This window comes from Pieris rapae, chromosome 9 (assembly GCF_905147795.1).
Source record: "Pieris rapae chromosome 9, ilPieRapa1.1, whole genome shotgun sequence".
NCBI lineage: Eukaryota > Metazoa > Arthropoda > Insecta > Lepidoptera > Pieridae > Pieris > Pieris rapae.
Window position 1 is genome coordinate 3,858,083 of NC_059517.1, and position 19,095 is coordinate 3,877,177.

Below are 19,095 nucleotides of genomic sequence, written 5' to 3' on the forward strand. Positions count from 1 at the left end.
TATATTATAATCTAACTTCGGACTTACTTAAATTTTACGAATAGACGATTGCTAATTAAAAAACAATATTTATCATGTAACTAAATATTTTTACAAACAGAGTTGGAAATGGAACGCACAATTGATCATTAGAGGCGCTAACGAAGCACAATTTTGGAAATATTTTGTGGATTCATCACGGCTCTTGTTCATCATATAATTTATGCGATTCGCGACAAACGAATAATGCACGGGTGGATAGCAATTTGTTTTAAATTAACCGTCTGTATTATCATGGCGGGCGTTTCTTTTCATTGTATAGGTACACGTACTTGATATTAATTTTGGTGGAAATATTTTCACTGGGCTGCCTCGTGATTTCATGCGCTTTACTTCGATCTACTTTAATATCCATGTTTTTAAGAACCACAAATTAATTTCTAATATATAAGCTATCTTTCTAAATAAAATTAAAATAATTTAGACATTTATATATTATGTTGCGAATTTTAAATTGTTAGTCGTATACTTTCTAAGAAGTTTAGAGAGCTTAAGACTTAAGGACCAAGCCCTTGACAAAATTTTGTAAAATGTTACCTAAAATATTCTAAACACATTCGTCTCGACTCTGTCTCTCTTTTAATATATATATATAAAAATTGATCGAAATAAGAATCTTTTTTTGCGGTTAACCATATACCATAGGCCTGATAGAACCAAGAGAGTCTTTATAAGTTCGCTTTGTTTTTCACCGTCCAAATTAAAAAAAATCTTCATTTAGGCATCCAAAGTACGAAATGAAAAGAAGAAAATAATTAATCTAAAATAAACTTACCGTACCTGAATAAAAAGGTAGAAATTTATGATTGGCGCCCTCTATTTATCAAGAACAATGGCCACTTACTTCTAATTACATCTTATAATGGTACAAAGATCCTCGTTTTGTAACAGATAATAACTATATTTTTTCCCGTCTTGTTAACATAAAGCGGCCATAATTAACAAAATATATTTAATTTTCAAGTTGGAGAGTAATATCTTACGATGTTATTGTAATTATAAGCTCCTCATCTAAGGTTTGATTTAATGGAAACTTTAAATAAGAACTATGTCATAGACAAGATTTATTTTTTCAAATAAAGTGCGCCAAATTGTTTACCGGAAGGTACTAAGTATGGTTAATATCTACTGATTGATAGTGAACTATTTGATTTTATTCTTAATTAATTAAGATGATTTTTAAGTTGAATTCTTAAATATTCGATTTTTTTGGGTAACAACAAATGACGACTAGAAAGAAAGTTAAGTACAATAAATATAATAACCATTATATATCTGCTTTACGTGGTTCGAAAATTATATTTTAAGTAAAGTTTCTGCAGTTTAATAAAGAATAAGTCTTGTTATGCAGTTGACAAAAAATTCAATTTAGAACGTAGTACAGCGGAGGGTGTATCTTAAATTAACATAATATTATAATACGCATTTTCCCAAGTTGTGTTTCTCAAAGTACTTTAAGTAGTTGATAAATTAAGTTATACAGTATTATTGGAATTTTGTCATCTGCTACATAGACATGAACCTAGAATCCTAAAGCCCTTTGTAATATTGAAACATGATTTTTGTATGTGATAATGATTGATGTGTTACATACACGTGGATTATTTAAAAAATACTAAATAATTTAAAAATAATTCCCTTTTAGAAATCTGCACCACATAGGCATATGTTATTCTATCGTTACATGCTATTAAACCAGCTCTTCAGGTTAAAACCTTGTTAAGAAACAAATCCTAATATATATGTATATTCTTAGATGGATACTACTACATTGCCTTAAAAGATAACTAAACATATATGTATGGATTAAGAATCCCTGAATACTGCTTATAAATAATACCGCATTTTAATCAGAAATTCTATGTATATATGTTACAAGTTAGAATATCCCCGTTAATACAAAGCGTACCAGTTTTTGCAGCAAAATATCACTCAAGGGATCTGCGTGCGATCATTAAGTCCAAACAATTTCCTTCCGCATTACTCTTACTTTGCCGTACACAAAGTTTATTTGCCTCGCAAACAGCACTTAATCATATACAATGTAATATCATGCAAATATTACGCTACGATTTCTCTTTTCTCTAATTTAATACAAAACTTTCTTAATTCGACTAACGCATTTGGTAATTGTGGAATTATTGTCCCAAGATAATTATCAATTATGTTAATCAGAATTCAAAGCGCAATTTCGTTTTATATGCCCGTTGAAATATTAAAGTGCAATCCATAAAATGATAATTCGACTGCAATATTTGTTAAATCTCATTGATGCGATCAGATCGAAACGCCTCCTATCAATTTAATCGAAATGCAATTGAAATAAGTTTCGATCTAGATATTTCTGAAAGCGTTTTTAGTTTACCGTGCAATCACTAAACTTGATATTGCAATATAATAGAAACAGTTGATTGTAAACCGTTCTACCCGTCGTCAACTGAATATTTATGATATCGCCTCATCGTACTCAATTTATATGTTATGCATAACTTATTTGCTGTTCAATAAATATACTGACGTGAAGGTATAACAGTCAATCTTTCACTAATGTCAACCTTTTTCTATACCTCACATTGAAGTTTTATTTACAAACAATAAAGTATTCAGAGCCTGGTAGCAACTATTATTTATCTTACTTCGAAGGAATCAAATTAGTTTACAGAATATAAATCACAGTGTTGTTCAAAGGTGAGTTCATGAATATTTTTACTTAATACTATAAAAAATTTATTGAATTTCTATTTTCTAATTATTTAACTGAAATAACAAATTATAATATTATTTGGAGGATAAAATAAATACAGGGTATTGACCCTGAGTTTAAATTCATTAATCGTTTGTTAATCCGTCGAAATAAATTCAACACCGGTTTTTAATATTGTTTACGATAAGTAAGTATTAATAAAAAAAAGTTATTAATTTAATGTGTAAGAATATATTTATGTATGAAAATACCTAAGCAAGTGTCAACCCTCATTTTTGCCGGTTGGGTTTAACAGATATAAACAAAATAACGGCGGTACTGATTATAATGTATTTAATTAAAACAGAAACGCAAAAAGGTAATCCAGTAGAGACAATGAAATCGCTTAACCCAGGTGTATTTGCAAATATCCTTAAAACTTAAATGAAGCAACCCTAAAATAACATTTCTGGTTTTTGATGAATAACCCTTAGAATGTGTGAAGGAATTTCAATAGAGGCTTTAATTTAATCTCAACAATAAGCTTTCGCTGAATGAGCGGAGGGGCCCACGCCTTTACGGCGTCCATGTTGAGTTGCGAATTGTGTTGTGTTAAAAACGTCAATTTTTTTTACATTTTATTTATTCTATAGCTTATAGCTAATTAGCTGTGTTTTTTTTCGGCATGGCGAGTCACAAAGGCCCTACCTACTACTACTACTAGCCTAAAATATATCGATGTTGATAGATGGATACGTCTACTCCTTTAAACCATAAACGCATATCGAACCTTACTGTTCAGTTTTTTTTACTTTAGTGCATCTTAATCCATATAATAAGAATTAATAGTAGGTCTGTTGCTGGAAAAGACTATTAGTATTTAGTACCCAAGACATTTTTTTTATAGAACAGGGGGCAAACGGGCTGGAGGCTCATCTGATGTTTTGTGATACCGCCGCCCAAGAACACTCTTAAAGACAGAGATCTCGCAAGTGCGTTGGCGGCTTTTTAAAAATTACGCTCTTTTCTTGAATTTATAATGTAACTCTTAATTCAGAGCGAGACTTAGTCCGAATTAAGACACTCAGCAAATTCTTGACAAACAAGAGTCTAGTCTAGGAGGAATAGTTGGCGCTTGGTCATGAATCTTTAGGTTTATTTTATTTTTTGTCCTAGGTATTATATTAAGAAATCATGTAGACTAAAAATGAAAATGTACCCACACATATAACGCTCTTATTTCCGTCGTGAGTCACTATACAAGTTTGGATAAAGTTATATTACAAAAGTCTTGTGTGATAGTTTGGCTACAGCTAAAGTTTACTTAATATCTGCTACATATTTTGGGTTTTATGTCACCCAAGATTTCATAACATGAAAACGAGTAAATGAAATGTGAAGCGTCAATATTGTTTCCATTATTTCATATTATCTTTATTACTACTTCAATAAGGACTTGGAAATTTAATAAATGTGTTTAACCAAAGAACATACAAATCAGTTATGAATTATAATTTGATATATTCAGTTGTTGAGATCTAGGTTTATGCTCCCACCCACGAGTTTGATACCTTATAAATTAAAGTAAATGTACTAACTAAATTATATTTTTTAAAATACTATAAATATTATTTTCTCATTTTTTTTATCTTCGTATCATTCTTATAGATCGAAAGAATATGTTATCTCATGTTATCACATCATACTTCCAAAATCTTACAAACATCAGTTTTGTGTCTTAATCACACACACACAATCTTCGCAACATATACACGGTTTGTAGCCATATAAGTTGTATCTTTCCTATATTTATGCTACATAATAAATTTTCTTATAAGGTAGCTTTTAAAGATTCAATCTTCTGGTCTGAATAAAATTTCTTCCCACATGACATCATTACCGGGGTAGGTCTTGGCATAGAAATTTACATTACCTTAAAATTTTATTCATAAGACGGAAATTGTTTCCCTTTCAGAGCGCACTTTACTCAACAAATCAAATTATTATTAGGGATTTTTTTTTAAATCTAACGGACAAGTCTGATTTAGTCAAAACAAGCTCTATACAATACAATATATTTATCAGATATGCAGTGGTTTATGTCCAAATCCATAGTGTTTATATGTAAACCTACATACAAACATCAGTTTGCCGCATTATATTGGATGAAACCATCGACTTCCGAAATCCTCTACATAATTTCAACTAACATAGTATCAGTTCTTCTATATATTTATTTTATAATTTTTGTGAGATTTTCTCGATATAAATTGGTTTGTATATTCTAAGGTAAATTAATGTTGTAGCCGAAGTAGAGCTGACTTAATTCCCTTATCAAAATATAACCCAATAACAATAATGTCAAGAGTTTTATCCTCCGAAACGACACCGTAGCTTTTATTAAAGACGTTATTATGTCATATTTCATAAATTATATCACCGAGATATGCGACAAGGACTCAAAATTAAAGCCATTATTGTATGGAGCAGCAGTTTATGAAGGTAAATATATTTTATCTAGTTAGAAATAGTATCTTATTAATGTCAATGAGTTTATGGTACAAAATATGTGAAATACATCCACCTTGTCTGACCGCAGTGATCTCGATCGGTGTTCTTTATTAAATTAACTGAAAATTCTTAATCTAATATATAAAATTATCGTATCACGGTGTTTATAATTAAACTCCTTCGAAATGGATAAACCTAAATTTTGTGTGCATATCGGCTAGGTAGCGAATGGGACAAAATCTAATTTTCATCTCCTAAATGTTAAGGATGGGTCCACCCCTACATTTTGTTCACCCCTCTACGATCAACCTTTTTAATTGATAATTAAAAACTTATGGCTTGGACTCTGAGATTGATATAGAGAAAAATTCACAAAAAACCTAAAAAGTTTTCATTTTGGGAAACCGAACAGTCTCTGGGGGAGTATAGCAAAATGGTATACTCTGTGTACTAAAAAGGTAGGGTAAGTAAAATCACATAAAGAGGAAGCGAAATTCGCGGGGGCAACTAGCTATATATAATATGATTATTAAAAATATATTCTAAATATAGGTTAAAACAAAAAGAATTGTAACGCACAGTATGCCAAAACCGTCCACAAAGGGAATTAAAGATTCCAATGAACTAAAAATATTCGCATCGCTTCAATAAGTAACGCCTACTTTAAGTTTGACATTCCAAGTTTGAAAATGTAATTGGACAATCGGAATACAATTTTACACTTCAAAATATTCAAGGGGATGACGGTGTATTTTTAGTTATTCTTTGTTTGTAGACAATCAGGGACCCGGGCAGGTTGCGGTTAAACCGAGTAACGTCGGTTTTGAATACCGATGACGCTCAACTCAATCGCTACTCTATGCATAAGTAATGTGGAAAGTGCCTCTCTATAAGATACACAATATTCTTAAACGTTTATATACAACATTGAGCTTAAAATAATCATGGTTTATTTCCGTTTTAAGGTGTTTTTTTTTAATAATCTTTTATATTTAACATAAGTAATGCATAAAATTAAAATTGCATAAGTACAAAAAAATACCGATGATTAATTTTTTAATGTCTTCACTAAGACATATAACTAACTTACAATACTTTATTATTATAATAATATTATTATAATTATTGTAATGTAGAGGGAAGGTAAAACTTGCCGAGTTTCTTGCCTGTTCTTCTCAGAACAAGGCCTCCTGGTAGTTTTGCTCTTTCGTGAATTTTCTAAACATTTTTGAGATTCATAAACCCTAAGACGAATCTAAACTGAATAAAAGAATTTTTGATTTGATTTGAATAAGTGATTTAAGTCCAGCCTAATTTAATAATATGGATACTACTACTAGGAAAATGCCCAATAAGACTACTTACAATATATTTGAACGAAATCGACTTATCTTATATTATGATCAATGAAATAGACGTAGAAATGTCTTCTATGCCCCATTACGAGCCAGTTTTTAAAAATATGTTTTTTTATTATTAACAATAATACTCTTCTATGTTTTACAATATATACATAATAAATGTAACCTCATTTCATTAAGAGCTATTGTAGATTGCTATTTGTTTGTGAAGAGTTGTAATATTAATTCATATGAAATAAAAATAATAATTTAACCTCAGTATTCTTTGAAATGGAATGCTAAATAGTCATAACAAGCACACCTAAGCAGTGGGAAGAGTAAAGTTTGTATAGTGTATAGAAGTTGTGCGAACTTAAACAATAACTTAGTAGAACAAGCCTGGGTCAGAACTCTAGGATTGAAATATTTACTTTGCGTTTGAGCGTTTAAGTCAGAAATTATTGATTCTATAATAGGTTGGAAATGCCAAAGCAGTATATACTTAATCATTTCAATGTGTGAAATTGCAACCTACAACCATTTCGGGTCTGTGTGATTTCTTTATCTGTTTCATGATCATTTATCATTATCTAATAGGCATGTAAGTAATCAGCCTTCTGTGCCTGACAGTCGCCATCGAGTTTATGGGTTTATGGCAAGCCTTAAACACTGTTCCTTCAATGTTCGAGCGGATATTAAATGCGCACATAGAAAGGATGTCCATTGGTGCACGAGCTCCTACGACTTCAGGAACGAGATTTGCACGATGCACTAGGCCAGCACTGCTCAAAGTGATTTTTTTTTACTTGGGGAAATGCATTGCGCATACTCTACCGCGGCGCGACTAATGAGCGGGATAATGTGGGACTCGCTATTGTGCATACCCACTAAAATAAAATAAAAATAAATAAAAAAATAAAATATATATATAATAATACGTTTATTTTGGAACATAAGATCGTTAAGGTATCACTTATTCCACGTCATTAAATTTGAACTTATAGGTATCCCTACTCACTGGCAAAGAAGACAGAGGGTGTAGGCCGAGAGAAAAAGCCGGCGTAAAAAACTACTCTTTTAAAAAATCATATCATCAAATAATACTTGTTTTAAAACAAATATAGCAGATTAATATGAAGAAGCCTGCCCAGCACTAGTCCTTGGGCCTTTTATCAAGTAGATAATCGCTAACTTTATAGTAAGCCTTTTTACACAGCTTTTCTCTGATACATTTACTAAATTTATTAAAAGGCAGAGGTAAAAGAGCCTCTGGGATTTTTTAAAGAGCATCCCTTTTCTAATAGGTGTAAGAGTTTCAACTCGGAGGTCATGAGTTTGAATCACGGCTTATTTAACTTTCTATGTGCGCAAATAATCGGCATGTATTATATTTTCTTTAGTTTGTTTTCTTTTATAGATAAAAAAATATTCCAAATATAGCTTATAGCTTTAGTCGACATAATTTTGTTATGTCAATATTGATGTTTTCATCTATGTGTCGATAAGGAACATAGCTATATACTTGCTTAGAGTTATGGTTTTTATATGCCATGTACAAGAATACATTAAAGATCATAGCATAGCGCCTTAAGCGTGCGACTTCATCCTTGAAGAAGTCCGTTCGAATCACGGCTGTGCACCAAAGCATTACACAATAAATACTCGCTCACTCGCAAACTAGCACCGCGCTATTCGTCATGAAACGCGAAGTATCTTATTTGGAACTTTTATCTTTCGATTAATTTATGTATTGCATAGCTCTGGTACTTTATCCATACATTATGAAACAGGCCCTTATTCTTATTAAATTTACAACGGACTTGTGTATGATAGCCAAATGATAGGAATAATTATGCTTTGTATATGTATGCTTAATTGAGATGCAAGGCTATCAAGGATTAATAGGCTTCAACGCTTCCTATACTATATTTCTATAGGAGTACGATATATGTAAATAAACGAGCGGTTAGCGTGTGTAGTCTCTATTTGAACCAATTTCGCGATTGTATTATTCCATGGGTGTGTCTCTTGTTTAAAAATTTTCATCTACTAATCACCTATAACATAATGATGCTTCTAAACTGGTGGGAGGAGCTAACTTACAGTTTTAGATCATGTTTTGTTACTTTATATAGTTTTTTTTAATTGCTGTTGAATGTCTGTGTGGAAATATGATGCAATTATTTTACAATTTCAGTAAAGTATATAAATAATTATGATCACAATGCTTACCAGTTCGGGCATGTTATTTGCCTATATAGAAAGAAAAATGTATTCATATATCAACATACACGTAAATGTACTTGAACACACGTCCTCAACAATCGATAAAATAAAATAAATTTAAGTAAATTACTGAATTAATTATTACAATTAAAATAAATTACTAGTATGAAAACTAAAAAGGCTCTTTGCATGATGTTGTGATGTGATGAAGCTCAGACCTAAATCTAACACACGACTAAAGAGAATTTTCAATATACTGTCTTATAATTTATTTATGGCTCAAACAAGAACGGTCGAAAGGCTAAGAATGGATGCATTTGCTTCTATACAAGAACGAAAAAGGAAACATATGTTGCATATTATGTGATATTTAAAATACGTTTACTTGTATATTATTTTTATTTCCATAAACCACTTGATTATGAATTAAGCTCCGAAAAAAACTGCCTTATAATCTGAAAAAAAAAGTTTTCAGAAAAAACTAAAAGATTATAAGCCCAGGTTTTATAACAGTTGAGCAGTGTTGCGTTAAGTGCGACTCTCATGCCAACAGTCGTAGGTTTGAACCCCGCCTATACACCAATTGTCTCTTCTTCCTATATGCAGCTTTTACTATCGCTTGTACCCGGAAAACATCGTGAGAATACCGGCAAGCCTTAGACGCAAACACAGAAATGTGAACCTAATTATTATTTATTTTAAATCAAAACACATAATAAATATATAGCCAGGATCAAACGTTGTAGCCTTGTTTTTTATATAACAGCTACAGGAAGAATTTAAACAAGAAAATAATGTCATATATGAAAGGAATTTAATAAGAGTAATAATAATAATCTTAATATTCATAGACAGCTGAAAATCGAGGCTTTCTAGTGTAATAGAATGCTTTGTGAACCCAAAGTTTGACTTCGACCCAAAATTGACTACAAAGAATTTTCATCGAAATATTTGATCCATACCAAGATATTAAAGGTTGTCAATAATATAATACCGGCTTTGTTAGTTGATAAAGCAAATAATGCCCTTTATTACATCTTGCATTCATTTTTCGAGGAAATACCTGTTCCGTAGGGTTTTTATGAGTTTAATAAAACATTAATATTTCAACAAATTTACAAAACGTCTAGGTAAGAATGTTTCTTAAAACATAGAGTAGATAACTAATTTAATCGAATAGTTTTTTTTAATCAATCAATTTTTTTGCTACTGCGTTACCTACAGCGCTACCTCTAGCGTTGATAACGCAAGGTTCGCGTGTTATTGGATTCAATGATTAGAGAAAGATTTCTTCTTGGGTATAAACGTATAAAAATCCAACAGACGCAGAAAAAGGCAGATTTATATCTTACAGTATTGGAGGATTAGGGAGGGGATAAGGTTCTTTAATAAAAAAGTATGCAAAAATTGACATCTTTTTTGGTTTTCTTAATTATTTTGCATAGAAATACTTTTTCTTAAGTTAATTGTCATTGTCATGTAATTAACACACCCAGTGAGCTTAGTGTATGATAAAAAAAATATGTAGAGCAAACATGTAGTAAATATTATATAGAGCAAGATCGATTCCTGATAAACGTTTAGCAGAAACTCGATTATCTTTGTTAAAGATTTTATCGAATAGGCACATTGAATAATTCAAGATCTACACAATATTAATTAGATCTCTTCGAACGATAAATCCACACCGCAAGTTGAACGAATACGGAAACGTTAAGTAAAGTATTTAACAGATTAATTTGCATTTAATATAAAACATCCGAAACTTAAATCGGTATACTTTGTTGGGAAAAGAGAGCAAGACAAAAAAGCGAATAAATATTCAGTGAGACTATATAAATAAAGTGAGTCTGAGCCATTTATTCCGATACACGGGTACTCCGCGCAGACAGTGGAAAAGTTAGGCGGAAACGGGATTTCCTAATGCGATTTTAATTCTTTTCTTCCATCCACGGGGAGGGTAATTTCAATAAAAAGCGACGAATATATTTTATTCAAGAAGAACATAAAAAATACCGTGTGACGCTTCATTAAAAAGCGAAAGTTTTAAGCGTCTTTTCGCGCGGCGCCATTTCAACTTACCGATTATGAAAAACATTGCAGTGTTCGAGACGAATTTTTGCGAAGTTTAATTAGAATTGAGAATTCACGCTGCACTTCTTTGAGTTGTATAATTTTTCTTTTATATCCTGTAACACTCTCTACTAAAGGGACTTGATATTTTCAAATAAAATTTCTACAGTATTTATGTAATCATTAAAAAGTTAACATGCTGCACTGTAATTAATTTCATACAAAAATTCTGCACAAAGTGCAAATCCCTGCAGGTCTTAGGTCGATAATACACGATAGCATAACTTGCATAAATTAGAAACTTGCTAACATAGTATAGGCAGGTCAGAAGCGCTAAGGGTTCAACCGTTAAACTAAGCTTCATCACGATCTAATGGTGATAGTATCTGGGTCAACAGGCGAGCTACTGGCCATTTGGCAACCTGTGTTACGATCCAGATTAAGAGTAAATCATATTTTACTACAATAGCTTTGTAAAGAAATAACGAAGGATATAATAGATATTAGTAAGAATATAATGCATAATATGTTTGAAGTGCAAATTTATGAAAATACCGGGTGTGTTTTGTTTTATGGATATAATCTGCAAAATATAACGTCATTCAAATTCCATCAATAATTCCTTATATAACTATATCAAAGAAAATTATACGTAGTATGTATCTACATTCTGTATTATTTTATGTGTTTGTTTTATGTGATGTAATAATTCTTATAAATAATTATACTTAAAGCTCAAAATCGTCAATGAAAACTTCAGCTACATCGGTTTTTGGATGAAACAAAATTTAATCAACATACCTTTACATAATAATAAGAAGACAAGGAGCAGTAAACGTGAGCAAAGCCGTGATATCGCCATTTTATCTGTCCACTATCGGCTCAAGCTACAAGCTAAGTGGGATCTCATCTCAGATGGTGACCTGAAACAAAAGGAAAAAAATACTTGTATGCTATACAAAAGAGCACTATACGAGAGAAAGTAAATTTGTTACAGCCCCAGCAAGATTCGTAATTAATTAATTACGAATAATAAACGAGTAATAAATATATTACCAGCATTATGGATTAACAAATACTTGTCGAAAGTTTTATTGCAAACTGACTGAAAACTTTAAACATTATTTATATTATATATATATATATATAACTTTATATATTATATATATATATATATATATATATATATAGTTTCATATATTACGTTATCTCATAAGACTTGAACCTATTAAATCAATATGTTCAAAGATTTTAGTAATATATCTGAGCCCTTACATTGTAACTTCCTATAACGTTACCAAAAGCCATCTCGATTTTAATAATGAGTTTTTGTTCAACCTTTCGCGACATCACCGCAATATATAATAATGAGAGAATAGAAAACCGTCGGGATCGGTGTCGCAGTCGCTAATGGAAGTAACAGAGTACGGGCGCTGGGACCGGACTGGATATTCTATAGTCAATGACATTTTTCTATTTTTAATGATCTGTGCCTACTTTGGCGCCAAATATTTTATGACATTGACTTTTTATTAAAATTTATTCGAAGATTGACACGGAAGGATGTTTTATGTTAACTTTTTTATAAGCTATTTTTAACTTGCTAAACTAAACATTTTCAAGAAGAAATTTTATACACACAAAAGAACTTGTAAATTTTTTAAACAATACGAATAATAAATAAACTACATCGAGGTTAAAAAGCAGCAGGAAAGTTAACGAAGTTCTCTCGCGTTATAGAAAATCTTATTTTTCGAATATCCATTAAAGTATAAATCATTTTAAGTACATTTCCGCTACTGAGATTTCTTTTAATTAAAATGTTTTTGTTAACGAAAGGTAAAAGTTACTAGGAAATTATATAATATTTTCCAGGAGAAAATTTGAACTATTCATAGATGTTCTTCTCCATGACGTCTTCATTTCTGATAGTCGTGCCTGTCTTAAACAACCGATGTGTTGACTTGCTGCCTTCACAACACTCTTTCCTCAGCTTGTCTCAGTGCATTAGGGATGTTGAGACCCATACTTTGGGTACGTAATATTATATATATACTACATTAATAGATGACATTAATCTAATGAGTGATCAGCAGATCGATTATGAATAAAAATCGATGTTATTTAATGTTTAGGAATGAGCGATCTAGGAGCCTAGCGTATCTTTTTTTTTAGAACAGGGGACAAAAGGGGCAGGCATGGACACTCTCAATGCCAACTTGATGCATCGTACTAGATATATGGTATCAGAAATATGGTGATCACAAAAAAAAGTATATAGTCAAACGTTAGTGTTGTCCATGTCTACCATACCATACCATACCATAATATAGTTTTGTTTACTAATCAATACTAAGACCAATTTGTTACTAAGTTTAACTAAACATATAGAAATAATCTGAAATAAATGTTATTATTAATAATAATCGCGTTAAGAAAAGTAGTCGCTGATTTTAATGTTTTTCGAATAATATTAAAAAATAGGTCATTTTATTCCTTATAAAGAAAGGACTAATTAAAATTCATCCTAAAAGGCTTATAGAAATAGCAATACAATGCTCGGTATGTATACGTATTTACCTTAGTAACCTCTCTTTGAAAGCGTAATATAGAAGCAAAATGAAAATGTTATGAAGGACAACTGACACAGTACCTGACTGAACAATGGATTCGAAATATATGCACAGAGATAATATTAGTGTTAGAAGTCTATTTTACAGTGGAGGTTACTTAAGCTTAATTGTTTTTAAAGTTAGTTGACATAATGTTGGTAATGGCATTAAGCAAAAGAAAACTTTTTTTGATAATTGTATGGCCTTGAAGGAATGTTAACATTTATAATCTATAGACATTTATTAAATAAATTAAAACAAAAACGACATTATTTGTGGTCACTTAGACTAGAGATAGTTTTAAAAAATGTATAATGCTGCGGATTTATCTATATATCCCACTATATTTTTATTTATGTATTTATTAACACTTCGTTGTAAAAACATAATTAAATGATAAGGTTAAGTTAATTTAAGTCACCCTAACTGGCGGGCTTGTCGCTTTCGACCGATTCTAGTTAAACTTCGAAAAAATAAGAAAGGCAAGCAAGAAGTGCAAAAATACATAATATTACTGTAAATAACTTTTTATTTAGACAAAACTCAACTAGGAATAAAAAAACAAAACTAGGAGGGACACAATCTTAAAAAGAAAAAGTGCACATGAATCACGATAATCTTAGATCAGTCTCACATCAGTTAGTACGAAAGTAAGGGATACGATGTGGACTGGTGTTGTTACAGTAGAGAATTTTATATCTGATTATTTACCAGTTCGCAACTATAAATCTCCTTAAACCTTGAATGTATAGTAATGCATGTATACACAATGATAAAAAACTTACTACTTACGGAATATGTTTCATTATTTAAAAATAGGAAGCTTTCCAATCCCATAAAAAATACTTCCTTCAACAATATTTTACTGACACTAAGATATTACAGGACCCAGACGAGCCAACTCTCGTAACAGTGATTTCTTAATACGGAAACTTGGTCGAACATAGCCCAACTTAATTTTGGGCAACAAGAACCAACTGAAACTCCTTCGAGAATCGTATCTAACACGCAGTCGCTGTTTTTATTATATGCCCTTTTAATTAAATAAAAAAAAGGTTACAGTTTAGTCAATTCAATCCATCCTAAGTCAAGTTATCAATCCAGGTAAACTCTTACATGTCAAACGTTAAAATTATCTGTAGATTTCTATAAGGAACTCGGTCAATGTTAATTAAATAGACCTGCATACTATAACAATCAAGTGGATACGAAAGAACGTGTACCCATCACTTTCCTAGAAACGAACGAGCCTACATAAACAAATGACTAACAGAAGCATCTATATTAGTTTAAAATACATATAAGCATACCACAGAGTAATAATGATGTCATTAATCTCAATTAGCATTCGATAATGTCTAAACTGTATGACGTGGCAGTATGTTTTAGTTACAAACTGCACCTCCGCAGTACTGGCTATTCTTACAAAACAGCTGTTAGTTCTATACGGGTGAAGTTTAAACGTTAGGGAGTGCCTTTAATTGGGGTTTTACGAACATTAATCAAGTGCTTTACGTCGAGGGAGCTGTTAAGGCGCGTGCACACTGCGAACATGGAGCAGATGCTTTAGCAACAATTTTATGGGCGCATTAAACGATTTGCCATTATGTCGGCAATGACGTAATGTATTAACGTGATCGAAACAAGAACACGCAAGCAGAATTGGGACATTTGTGTAAACATGCGAAGTAGAATATTTAATATTTACATAAAAAGTCATAATATAAAATTGTTTTACATTATAATTGTATATAAATTGTTCTTTACATACTTCTTTAAAGATAATTTAATTGATTATATTTATAACCGCCTCCAAAAGTCCAACCCTCAAAAAGTTTAAAACTAAAATGTTTTCTTTACGAATGCTACACATAAGTGTGAAAGCAACCTTAAGTCGTTGGACGATCTGTCGTTTGACAAATGACGATCGGCCACAAGGCTTCAGCTCCTTACATTCGTCAATGCATTTTTTGTGAACCAAAAACGTCCGGAATAAAGAAAAGTTGCCCTAAAATATTTCCCTTCCTCCGTATAATTAATGATGAAGCTATACAAGTATATTTTCGTTGTATATTATTTATGAATAAGAAAGAACAACCACATCTTTGTTGTTCCTTAAGCGGATTGGGGCCTCCTCCATCTTTTCTATTCCATCCAAAAACTCCTTCACTACGCTCTTCCAGAAACTATATCCTTGATATCACATTACTCTTCTTTTCTTGGCGAAACTTAAAGTCCCTCTGCAGTGAGTCTATGGAATATACTCTCTCCATATCTGCTTAGCGCCATCCCTATCTGCCTTTAAATCTCTACTCTACAAGGATAAGAGTGCACATTGTATCCCTATTTATCGTATTAACTTAACTAACTAAAATTATCCTGATGTATATGTCTTTCTAATTCTGTATGACAAGGTAATTGTATTTCTGAAATAGTTATTTTTAAGTTGTTTGAAAGTTTTAAGTTAGTTGAAAAAATTTAATTTAGTTAAAAAACAAAATGGCCTCCCGTTCGGAGAGGCCTTATTGTTTAATTATCCCAATTGCCACATACTGTAATTTTTGCAATTAACTGTAAATAAATAAGTATAAGCCATAACAGACCTGTAATAAATACTTGTTAAAGCTGGTAATCTTGTTTATCAGAAGTAAAGTTCTAATTAATGTTTCGTACATTTGGGGAGAAATTTCTCATCTCACCCGAAACGCACAATATAAAAATAACGTTAAAACATTAATATTATTTAATTTAATAAACCTTACTTTTTAATTGAGTCAAAACTATTTACAAAAGATACCTTGTACAAAACTAATTATATTTTTAAGGATTTCTGAAAGAAAAAAATTGAGTTCTTTACAAAGTTGAAATAAAAATAAAAAAAAATTGAGCGTATACCGCGGGATTTTATCGGTCATTATTTAAAATAACTTTTTGGAAGTACTCGACCTGCCATTGAGTCCCAACAAATTCTTCATGACGGTAAATAGGCATCGAATACAGATCACCTACTTGCCAAAATAATAATTTTATACTACCCCGTGACCCATCAACACTTGGAACAGAATATAATTGGTTCAACCGTTTCGGGTGGTCTATAAGCGTAATACGTGTACAAAAATAAATAAATACAGCATGGCGGGTGTTTGCGGTCAGTAAACTAAACACAGGACTTCCGACATGATCAGAGGAATTTTTCGTCATTGTAATACCATCTATCAGACTCATTTATGTGACATAGTCTATGTATGATTTCTTATAAAAAAATTATTTCACCTTTGCCATGTGTACCTTAGGAAAATAGTTTAGATAGTGCTTCAATCTTTTTTTAGATCAGGGCCTCAGTAGTTTATCAGGGAAGTAGCTGAGACACCCACACGAATAATAAATACGTTATATTTTGATTAAAATAATAAATAAAAAGGAAACTAGTAATAAGTCCAATCCTAAACCTATGTTTTTGTTTCGAGTCTGTTGTGTCTACCTGCATTTTTGTTACTGTATTTGTTTTTGAATTTTTGTATAGGTACCTTCTGTGCGTTCTAGTAATAATTATTTAGTCTCTTGTAATGTTTTTTTCTCAGTAAGCGAATTTTTTTTTTATTCCTATGAGAAATAAAGTTATTCTAACCGTAATAAAAAGGAAACATACACGATAGTCATTTAGACTGTAAAGTCTGATGGATTTTGTAATCAATATTTTTACGAGAATATTTGAGCACATTGTTGAGAAGATAAAACGTTTTTGACCAATAAAATTTCATCTCCAAACATTCATCTACCTTAGCACGTATTGCTGGCGGTACCGCGCCTTATCTTGTAATCTGCCCCTCTAGACAAATGCTTCATTTATATTAAATTATTTATCACTCTTGCACAAGTTGGTTTTTATAAAGCTCCAACGGACAATTTGCAGCTGCGAATCCGTGGAGGTAGATTGTTCCAGTATTTGATGTATATAAGAATTTTATATTACGATTTTTATAGATCTTATGTCATTTGCCAACTGTAATTTAGCTGTAGTCACTGATGCAACATACTATGGACCTCAGTTTACTCTTTACAACAAACTTTTATTATTATTTATTTAATTTTACATTTACCTGATGTTAAGTAATCAATCATGCTTCCAGAAGGCTCGTTCGATGCCGGCTTTCAGTTAATTCCTACGTTAAATTATTGAAGGATTATATTTAGACTCGTTGATTAGTCAAAATAATTCGTAAAATATTATTATTGTCATTATGACAATTTGAATGTTATTTAAAGAAAGCTTCATAGAAACTTTAACCAAAATAAATAGTACTTGATGCCCACCGTAAAAAAACCGCTTTATTGTATTAGGTGTAAATTTTAATTTATTTCGATTCGGTTTCGATACGAAAATTTTAATGTGCCCCAAATATCAATAATCATTATGTTGCTCGTTATTCGCAGCCAGACTTCATTTCCCTAATTTACAGAAGCATACACACCACAGTTTATTAAAAAGCAGTTATAAAGAACTAAATAACCTGTGTCAGTTACTCCCGTTATTGCAATTTATCCTAAAAATTTGACATCCCTAGTACTTCTTATTTGATTTTTTCAATTTCAGTCTTTCAAGAACATCTAAGAGGTTCTTACGTATTTTTGTCGTATATTAATTTTGAATGTAGCAAAAATCTGTCTGCTTTTGCCATTTAAACACATTGCGTACTTTTAAATTACATTACATTTATTCGGTCCATACATTGTAACAAGTAGGTTCAAAAATAATTTTGAAACAAATTTAAATGACTGATGGTTAAAAAAAATAAGATGAATAAGTTAAAGTTAAAGAAAAAATATCGCCAAAAAAATACCGAATATACGGTAATTTTTCGCAACTACAAATCCTAAAGTCTGCGGGTCACCATTACCACACCCGTTTTATTAATTTCACACCATCCGTCGGGAGTTTCGCTAAATAAGCTTTTATAACCATAATTATGTGTAAATTTTAATTATCAACGCTGTGTGATTGATATCTCATACCACGTTATACAGACTTTATAGATTCGAAAAATCCATTATTTTCCAAAGCATACCTTAATATTGTATATGGTTTACGAACAAATCATCAAGACTTTATTTCATTTAGGAAAATGTCAATATCCAACGGAATATCAGAAATATTACTAATCAATAATATTCTTGTAAAGATTTCTACACATAGGTCACTAACTTTACAATATATGGCGACATTTTATTATTCAATAGCCACTGCATAGTAAAAATTAATACTTAATTCGACCTTTGATTAAGTTGCAAAAAATATTTTGAAACATAACGTAATTTCACGTAAACATAATAATTTAAAATATTTTTTAGAGTGAGATACAAATACTGTTCTAATCCTCTAAGGCATAAAGAAGATACTAATACTCTTAAAGGCATACGGAATAGAGAGGATAATTAAATTAATAATTTTAATTATGTCGATTATTATTTGATTAATAGACAAATTTTTATTAAGGTGGTGATAGTAGCTGGTACTAGATACAATCTGAGCATGAGACACGTCGTCAATATCTTTGTCTACGATGTCAAATTTTTACGATATATAATTTTACCACATTAATTATTAAATAAA

General features: G+C 31.0%; 1 protein-coding gene across 1 annotated transcript in view; it reads right to left on the reverse strand.

Moving 5' to 3' along the window:
• Positions 1-19,095, reverse strand: part of LOC110999738 — a 64,738-nt gene that overhangs the window by 35,632 nt on the left and 10,011 nt on the right. Inside the window, exon 2 of the mRNA XM_045629601.1 lies at positions 11,674-11,795. Coding sequence (XP_045485557.1) covers positions 11,674-11,734 — 61 coding nt within the window. The 5' untranslated portion in view covers positions 11,735-11,795. The remainder of the gene's footprint in view (positions 1-11,673; positions 11,796-19,095) is intronic.